Source organism: Folsomia candida, unplaced genomic scaffold (genome assembly GCF_002217175.1).
Source record: "Folsomia candida strain VU population unplaced genomic scaffold, ASM221717v1 Fcan01_Sc003, whole genome shotgun sequence".
NCBI lineage: Eukaryota > Metazoa > Arthropoda > Collembola > Entomobryomorpha > Isotomidae > Folsomia > Folsomia candida.
In genome coordinates this window covers 11,706,531-11,715,638 of record NW_019091195.1, presented here as the reverse complement: position 1 = coordinate 11,715,638, position 9,108 = coordinate 11,706,531, and the positions used below count along the sequence as shown (strand labels likewise).

At 35.5% G+C, this 9,108-nt stretch overlaps 2 protein-coding genes across 3 annotated transcripts; both read right to left on the bottom strand.

Annotated features, from left to right (window-relative positions):
* Positions 1-51: 51 nt before the first annotated feature.
* Positions 52-4,662, bottom strand: LOC110845847 (peptidylglycine alpha-hydroxylating monooxygenase). Of its 2 annotated transcripts, none has more exons than XM_035849898.1 (16): positions 4,542-4,662; positions 3,479-4,473; positions 3,343-3,400; positions 3,223-3,269; positions 3,035-3,110; positions 2,823-2,956; positions 2,700-2,736; positions 2,402-2,450; positions 2,316-2,326; positions 2,170-2,230; positions 2,034-2,107; positions 1,612-1,754; positions 1,491-1,540; positions 1,363-1,402; positions 1,161-1,212; positions 52-1,046 (listed from the first exon to the last, which is right to left on the bottom strand). In XM_035849898.1, the coding sequence occupies exons 2-16, from the start codon at positions 3,593-3,595 to the stop codon at positions 970-972; spliced, it is 1,026 nt and encodes a 341-aa protein (XP_035705791.1). In that variant the 5' UTR covers positions 3,596-4,473; positions 4,542-4,662; the 3' UTR covers positions 52-969. The 2 variants fall into 2 exon arrangements, with proteins under 2 accessions (XP_035705791.1, XP_035705792.1); XM_035849899.1 differs by having other exon boundaries at positions 3,479-3,682; positions 3,813-4,633.
* A 966-nt stretch (positions 4,663-5,628) lies between these two features.
* Positions 5,629-8,653, bottom strand: LOC110847530 (putative glycerol-3-phosphate transporter 1). Its single transcript, XM_022094483.2, has 15 exons — positions 8,442-8,653; positions 8,252-8,339; positions 8,046-8,144; positions 7,957-7,967; positions 7,654-7,870; positions 7,490-7,545; positions 7,244-7,399; positions 7,107-7,153; positions 7,018-7,034; positions 6,894-6,930; positions 6,594-6,820; positions 6,470-6,532; positions 6,344-6,385; positions 6,196-6,277; positions 5,629-6,125 (listed from the first exon to the last, which is right to left on the bottom strand). Exons 1-15 carry the CDS (start codon positions 8,505-8,507, stop codon positions 6,035-6,037), a joined length of 1,299 nt encoding a protein of 432 aa, XP_021950175.1. The 5' UTR covers positions 8,508-8,653; the 3' UTR covers positions 5,629-6,034.
* Between the last annotated feature and the right edge of the window lie 455 nt (positions 8,654-9,108).

The following is a 9,108-nucleotide window of genomic DNA, read 5'->3' as shown; positions in this document are numbered from 1 at the left end:
ATTTGATATGCATTTGGACCCCAAATATTGGGGTATGAAGTGTGAATCGAATCTGATTGAAACAAACCATTTTATTACGGATTATTCTGCACCAATTGATATATAAAAAATAAATCAAATGCCAATAATGTAAACTTACAATCTTCCTAAAAGACTTGAACACAACAAATGATTTAAAAAAATGACACGCAATCTGCACTTGGAGTAATTCAAATTATTGTTAAGTATTATGTAAACGGCATATATTACCGATGTGGAATTTGAATCAGAGCACCGATCATGAAAATACTTTCTAATTTACATACATAGTATTAGTATATGTCGTATGCTATGGAAGATGTGTAATAACAACTAAAATATGGACAAGATATAGGTAAATAGGATTCTTTAGACAGATCACATTAATGTTCATCAACAACAATCACGCAATTTAAGGTTTAACAAGGTACGCACAATCAGATTTCACACGTGTGTACATCAAATTGATGAAATATTTTTTTAGTACAGTGTAATTTACAATATTTGATAGGGGAGACATTTGCTTAAATCGTCAGACTTTTGAAATATGGAGTTGATTTTTATATGCATTTTTTATATAATTTTACACCTTAATCTTACTCAATCAGAATTAATTTACTAACAAAGAAATAAAGTTACATTTTTAAACACAAGTACGTCATACAGTCTTTTTCCAGCTCATTGAGAAATAACACAATTGTTACAAAATTTTAAATTTTAAACAGGTTTTTCAGATTTTTACAAACCTAATAGGTGAAAAAAATAAATATGGAATGCATACTCAGGATTAGTCAAGTTGTGAATAGAAATGATACAAAACTATGAAAGAATTCGTGTAACATAAAAATAACTCAACTTCCCGTAACGAAAGTTTGTGCAACAACGCTTCTGCAAAAATTATTTCTAAAAAATAATACGGATTTCTTCGTTGATTGGCTTCTTTCCGTTTTATTAGATGGAGGAGGCGTCTTTGTCGGGAATGTTGTTCAGCCAGGGCTTCCCACGACTCCAGTAGTAAAAGGGCGGACCTGCAAAATCAGTTAGATAAATGTAAACGTACCGTAAAAATGCCGATTTTTTAAGCAGACACCAATTTTTAAAAAAAATGTTGCTTTAAGCACTTATATATTCGTATTTTTTACCCATAGTGAAGCAGTACTTTTGGTTCAGTGGGCTCGACCCCTCCATCCAGTACTAAAACAATAACAATAATGCATCAAATGTTAAACCGAACCTCAGTTAATTTTCATACAATTAAGCCATGAATGCACATTTTATTTAGAAGCATCATGGTTTCTCATATGTTCTGTTGGACAAGCAATGAAGAAAATATCCTTAAATTACCATCACGTAAAAATTGCACATCTCGTCCTCATTCGTTGCTCTGCATAATATAGATGCACACCCAATTGGAACAATTTGGATTAAAATCAACGTTTTACTAAACAAACTGTTTCATGTTTCTCACTCACCCAATTTTTGTAATCCTCGCTCGATTGCTGACCATGGTACATCTTGCAGCCTTTCAATTGTGAATATCAAAAATGTTTGATAAGGTAGATGTTTTACTAACCAAATTAAATTTGTACATACCAGAACGTCTCCTTTTGTAATAGTGATATTATTTGCTACGGGATAAAACATTTGTGGTCGCATTGGATTCTTTTTTCCGATGAGTGTCCATTGATCCACTCCTTTGTGATCTCTTCGTACACGATAACCAGATACAATTTTGCCTGTCGAGTTGCAAATGAAATATTTAGTTTTTAAACCGTTAGTTCAAAAAGAACCACCTCAAAAAGTATACAGGGCAGCAAGTTCGTGGTCACAATTTCTTCATTATCCAAGAATTTTATATAGTAATATGTTTTGCTTCTACTGAAATTATGTTATATTCAATTCAGTGGTCATTTGTTTGTTACCAATTCATGCCACCCCGAGTAAACATACCTGGTCAAACAACTGACTGCACTATACTAATAATGTAATGGAAATGCAATGTCAAAAGTAATTACCCAGTGAATGTGTATGTGTCCTAAACGCAAATGGATTTATGACTTTATCCTCGTTTATGGTGCATGCGGATTCCCTGTGAAATTAATTTGTTAGAATTTGCAAAAAGCATTTGCATCCGTACATACATATACTTACATGTATTCTGTTTGGAGTGGAGGAATCCATCCGTTTGTTCCAAGAAGAAATACGCCGGCAGCTTCACCGAGTGAAGTTGTATATTTAGTATTGGAATTACATAGTAAATATTACCTTTCTTTGGAAAATTATCACCCGTTACTTACCTTTAGGTTGCCTAATGTCAAAGTTTTGATCAAGAAAAATTTAAGAAATGTAAACTATTACAAACATGATAAACAGCATCACTTACGGTGTCTCGGTATAGTGTAGGATAATTCCAGAGTTGTCAGTACTACCATCTGCACAGCAATATCCAATAATTAGCAGAATATATTATAAGTCATACTTAATGACCATTGAGGTCTAATCTCATAATAGTTATGGGTTTGACTCGAAGTCTCAACTTCCCCATAGGAAGCATTCCCTGTACTTCTTTCTGCTTACTTATTTATCATCTTATTTAACACTGCTCGTGAAGAGGTAAGCTGAGACGCCTGGCTCACGTCTCATCCTCAGTACATTTATATTATGAGAAACTGGGATATTACCTTCAAAGGACGACACATCCGCGTAGTGAACTTGGAGCTGGACACATAAATGAAGGAATGAAGTACTTGAGATATTCAAACTTATTTTACGATATATTTAATGTGTTAGTTAGAATTTATTACCACAATGTATTGGATGGCCGTATTGCCTCCCACTTCGAACGCCACTCCGTCGGGGAGGTCTAAAGCTGGGGCGTCTCTGGCCCAGGCGTAGATCACTTGTGACCCCTTCGCACAAGGGCTCGCTGACTTCAGACCTTAAATTGAATTATCAAAAATATATTATTTTCACTCAAAGGGAACATCTGAACCAGGTAATAATTATAACTATTTACCAGGCTGACGGGCTGCTGCCATTTCGCCACAGTTCCAAACCTCTTCATTTCGTCCAGGTACAGAGCAGCCATACATCTGAATAATTATGCAAATAAATAATACTCATAGGTGATTATGCTTATCTACTAATATAAACTAGTTGGTAACATAATAATGCTCTGAATTCAATAATAATGTTTTTTCGCACGAGTATGTGATGGGCCACGTCCATCGATGCATTTGGTTCAAATCCAACTGTGATTTAAAGATAACATTAAAATTCCAAACTATTATACATATTTCATCAAAGTAGTGTCGTATTTTTTACCAATGTAATGTTTAGTTGTAGGATCTACACGAATGGGGGTACATAAATAGGTCTCGGGCTGAAAGACAGAATTTTTCACATTTATATATTTTCTCATGCCAAGTCAACTTAAAATTTATTGTAGTTACGAGTTTACCTTTTGTGGCTGCACATTTGGCATAAAGATTGGAAACGACTGCTTCTCAAATGCTTCGATGAAAGATATTGTGCTCAAGAATGTGCAAACCAACCCAAAATAAGCTCCCATATTCATCTTGAATGATATCTCCGCAGAAATGAGCTACTAAATTACTTATTAAACTATCTGAATCAGTGGAAGATACCCAGTTTTAAGGTCAATCTGTTGCAAAAAAAGATAATGTAGTGCTATGCGATTTGTGTATCCGAATACTGCAAATAAATCAGTGGCGATACTATTGCAAGAGAAATGTAGTTGATTTATCTCTGTGCACTTGTGTCAACTGAACTACCTTTTAAAAATAATACAGCTACAATGACCACAAACCACACAAAGAGGGACTACCAAGTTGCAGAGGGCTTTTAGGCGGTCGTACTTCAGTCGAAGAGTAGTTGTTGTCCTGATGGATGTTGGTTTGCGTGGGCAATGAAATTGCGAATGACGTCGCGTGGATCGATAGACTTCAAAAACGCAGACGTGAGTGTTTTCATTCACATTTAGCATATGGCGTTAAAATCTCGGACTCGGATGTCTCCTTGTTATTTCGTTCCAGATTTAGATCTCCTATCCTCCCACCGACAATAGTCGCAATAGGATGTCACTTGGTGAGTGCACTTGCATGCACACTCGCGGGTGGAGTTTGCCTTAAAGATTAGGTCGAAAGTCAATGTCAAAAATGAAACTAACTTTGCACGGAGGAAGTTAACCAATTAATATCATGTTTTCCAAATACTGCTCTCATTAATTATGCACTAAATACTGCAGTTATCACACTTGGTTGCTCATTAGCTCTACTTGTACGTATGAGAGCAAATTAGATGATGATACGAAATCACAAGCAACTAAGCAAGCGAGGTCTTTATTTATTTAGTTTAGTTTACACGGTATAGTTTGTCGCCGTGTGGTGTGTGCCATAGGGACTGTGGTCATGATAATCTCAACTAACAAATGATCTGCACGAATTAGAATGACATGTATTTACTTATTAGGCCGGCTAGGAATATAAAATATAAAATCTCACAAATATAACTCCTCCGTGGCAGTTGGGAAGGTATCAGTCCAACCAAAGGAAATTAATAATTAAGTTGTTTTTGTTATCGCTCGGTGACTTTGTAAGAAAGACGACTGCACCAGGCTTCAACTGCACGACGGATTTCTCATCGTCGTAGAGTGACGAACCACAAACGCACTTCTTTTACATTTCTAGGTTAGTACATCAGCATTGTCAGCTTCAAAGTCATCATCGTCAGCTATTTGAGTCCTGTGTGCTGCTTGGTTCTTTTGATCATTTATTCTCTTCAAATGCAATCTTATTCAAATAATAGCAGACGAGCCCCCATGCGTTAAGTTTCGTCAATGAACAGGGAATAAACTGCAGACTTTTGGAAGAATTAGGCAAACAACGCAATGAATCAACGCATCTATTTCCTTAAGGAACTTTTTACAACCCGTTAGTACTTCCTTTTACCAGAATTTGAACGAAAATCTAAAAGTATTTACTTAAGGATAAAGTTTGTTTCTAATTGATGCATGATATATAAAATTGATTATGACCAAATTTTGTTATTCCCCAGAATTTCGGTGTAAATATTTGAAATTTGAATTAAAACACCATTGCGTTAACATGTTGTGCTTGTATGTATTGATTTGTAAAGATCTACAAAGATTCTCAATACCTAACGGTATCTCACTGAATTGCCTTGTTTTCCTATCATCGCCCCACCAATCCCTTCACTTAAACATGTCATCATCGCATCGGGAGTATAAAAGGCTAAATCTTCGTTGAAAGAACTACGTCAAGTTTATTGAGGGACTGACTGATGCTGTTTGAGGCAGATGTGTAAAATATATGCTCACTATTAATAGAGCATGATAAACGATAGCCTAGATTTTGTCGTCACTTGAGAGAGGAAGATGAGACGAGACGAGATTGAACAAAAGTGAGATTTGGATGATTCCACGACTTTTCTTGTCCCCATAACGTATCGGACATATGAATGCATCATGCCTGATTGATAATTGAATTTTGGCATGTCATTTTTGTGTGAGAATAAGGAAATGTTATACGACACAGAAGACAGGATTAGAGATATAAATAATTACTAGAATTATGGGTTCGACTATTATTATTTATTTCCGTGTTAAATCATAAAAAATATCAAAATAAACATCGGTGCTATTGCTCATAAAGTGTCTTACTGCGTTCCATAATTTTTAAGGGTATGCATTTTCGATAATGACAAATTGATTACAAAATAAGATCGTTAACTATTAATAGGACATTATCATGATCTAGCACAAATTATTATCAGTTAAATGTCTAATACAACATAATCGTTTTTGAGGAAATTATAATAAATATCAGTAGCGACAAAGTACCACAAGAAGGAACATCACAAAACAAATATATAGACTAAAATCATTTAGCGTACAACACATACAAGGCATAGAAGGTTTAGTTTAAAGTTTAAACTATTGTTTAAACTAAAATATTTATGAGACTGTGTATGCATACTATGCTAAAAGTGGTGCTTTGTCTTCATAAGACCCCCCACTAAGTCGGTCCACTCTTCGCTGAATAACCATAGCTCGAAAAATCGTCAAACTGAAACAAATTATCTATTAAATTTTTCGTATACTTCAAATTTTTAATTTTTACAGAATTTTTCTTATACCTCGATAAAGCAGAAAGGAAAATCATCATCAGCAGCATTGCTGCCCATCCATAGTTGTCGCTTACAAAACCAACAACGGGACCTGTGGAATGCACTTGAGTGAAATCAAATCACGCTGTTAATCATAATAACGATAATAAGCACGCACCTTCCAAAACTGCGCCCATTGTTCCAACCCCATTTATCAGTCCTACAAACGTAGCAGGTTAGTGTATTCCACGCGTTATGATGAAATTTAAATACCAGTAATCGTATAATATATATATATATATACCAGTCAGTGCAGCACCGGACATCATTCCATTTGCCTCGCCCATTTTCATTGAAACAGATCCGGCTGTGTGATAGGCAAATTTTCAGTAAATAATAACCATAATTAATTTTAGTTCTAGCTGAACCTAGCAATGAATCAGCTCCGCCGTTTGTGGCTCCAGCTATGAACATGAACAATGCGTTGTGAAGAAACCCCAGTCTAGCCGTCATTGCGAATAACGCCATACTAATTGAGCTCACGGTCACACAGAGCCACATTCCTAGCAATGTGTTCTTTTTGAATTTTCTGTCAAGAATCAGCCCCAATAATGGACTTCCCATGCTTCCACCAACATCAAAAATAGTGGAGAATCTAGTGAAGTCAATAATTCTTAATCGATAATAATTGTGATATTTATTTTCAATGTTTTGGATTATGTACTTACAGTCCAGCTTGAGCAACGGAATACTGTAAGTAGTGAACTATGCAACGAATAAAAAACATCACCATCTTTGAACAACTTGGAATAATGCATTATCCCTGGTATTAACTAATATTGTGGTTCTTACCAAGGTACATTGGTAGCCTAAATAGAAAATAAAGTTTGTTACCCCATATATTTTCTTCAGATAAAATTGTCTATGCTTAAATGACCTACCACATAAACATGCAGTAACGAACCACCTTCAGGCACAGCACCGTTGCCTATTGACATACCAAATTACTATTATGATCTTAATTAATAAAAAATTTCATTCTAGTTTTAATTAGTATATACAATATGCAACAAATTACCGTCACTTCAGGTACAGCTGGAATTTTCCAAAGTTGCCAACACGTCATACGGTGTCGCATGTCGTCACCAATTTTAATTGGGTTGATGACGACCTCTTTGCCAGGAACTGATAAGTGTTTCTCTTGAGGTGTAAGCATAACGCAGTAATTCACAAGCTATGCATAATGTCATAAGCAATTGCGTCAGTTCAAACACTTGGATAAAATTGGGAAAAGTCTACCTATGTAATAGATTTAATTAGTTACCCCAAGTGCAACTGCTACTAGTGAAGCAGGCAGAAATACCATTCGCCAACCGTATACTGCAAATTAAAATTATTAAGAGTTTATTGAAAACATATGTTAAATCACGCAAATGAAGATTTGCGTTAAGAACTTGTCGTAAATAGCTTGAGAAAGTCATGACGTACTAGATTGAAGATGGACAGCTATCGCCGTTCCAAGGGCCCCACCCACAAAAACTGAAGTGGACAAGAATCCAACAACTGAATTAAGTTTCTCATTTGGATACCACGCGCAGACGGCTTTACAAAATGCCGGCCAACATGGGCCCTGTGCTAAACCATTGAAACACAAAACGACTAGAAGCATTATGTATGAACTCCAGATTCCGAAGGTGAACATGGCCTATCGAAATACAAATCTACTATTATCATCATCATAATTAATATTTTCAATTCTAGTTCAAGCATATACAATATGGAACAAATTACCGTTCCTGAGACTGAAACAATAAAAATGATGTGATACCAGACTGATTATAAATCAACACAAGTAATAATTAATATATTGCATTGCATACTTGAGAGACAGAGTGCAACTGTCAATCTGGGTCCAAATCGGTCTCCAACCTGACTCCCAACAACTTGAATGGTAGCATACGGCAAAAGAAACGCAACATCTATATTTGAAATCCAAAGTTAGTTATGAGAAATCTATTTCTGGACACTATACTCAATTATCAACTGAGGTGAGCGTGACGTGAGGACGCCATACAAAATGAATTACCTAACCATCCCAAGCTTTGTTTAGATAACTGAAATTCAGACTCTAAACTTGGTTTGATAATCCCTATGGGCTTCCTCAAAAAATATACCTGCATATAAAATAGTATACCAGTTAGAAACTAAAATTTTAAAGCATCTCTAATCCGTCATTAGATATTTGTTGAACAAGAACAAGTTAAACCCATACTTACCACAGAATAACTAATCCAAGCTGTGCAAAAGACAGTTATCTGTTGTCTTCTTACTAGGGACGCCATTTTATCGATATTCGGATTACTATTAACAGTTGTACAAAGCGTCCAGAACGCCTCTGGTTATCGTATCAGAAATATTGCTACTGGAATCGGATTCTTCAGCCACGAACGGATCTTCTAGAAATCCAGCCGCAGGTTGGCTCAATATGGCACTTTCCCAGTTATATGTGTCCTCCAAGCTACTCGAGTCAACTTTATGCTCGAACCTAAATATTTTATAAATCTATTCTATAAATATATTCTATAAACACCTTATAAAATTTGCATAGATCTGTAAAAAAAAAAAGGTTTTCGTGTATTCATCATCATTCATAGTCGTAAGACGGTGATTCTATGAGAATATAGAAACACTGAGGCCCTCAGTGTCTGAGATTTGAGGCCAACTCTAGTCAAAAATGGTTTCCCAAATAATTTGTTTTATTCAACCATGCAAGACAACAACCTTAAGAATTAGCTCACGATATGAAGAGGAATAAGTTTCGAAAATTAAAGTAAAATAAATTCCCCATAAAATTACTTCAACTCATCGTCAACAAGCCTGTCAGCATGCTTACCGTTGATTGTGATGCAAATTAAGAAACCGTAGTATTTCGTTCGGGAGCGG

What these genes read in the sequence shown, in the direction of transcription:
- LOC110845847 (XM_035849898.1), bottom strand. Translation starts at nt 3,595, where the DNA reads ATGAATATGGGAGCTTATTTTGGGTTGGTTTGCACATTCTTGAGCACA. An exon ending in ACGTGGCCCATCACATACTC is followed by an intron (nt 3,111 to 3,222) that starts GTGCGAAAAAAC and finishes ATAATTATTCAG; the next exon opens with ATGTATGGCTGCTCTGTACC. An exon ending in GACACATACACATTCACTGG is followed by an intron (nt 1,755 to 2,033) that starts GTAATTACTTTT and finishes GCAACTCGACAG; the next exon opens with GCAAAATTGTATCTGGTTAT.
- LOC110847530 (XM_022094483.2), bottom strand. Translation starts at nt 8,507, where the DNA reads ATGGCGTCCCTAGTAAGAAGACAACAGATAACTGTCTTTTGCACAGCT. An exon ending in CAGCTGTACCTGAAGTGACG is followed by an intron (nt 7,154 to 7,243) that starts GTAATTTGTTGC and finishes GTATGTCAATAG; the next exon opens with GCAACGGTGCTGTGCCTGAA. An exon ending in TCCGTTGCTCAAGCTGGACT is followed by an intron (nt 6,821 to 6,893) that starts GTAAGTACATAA and finishes TGACTTCACTAG; the next exon opens with ATTCTCCACTATTTTTGATG.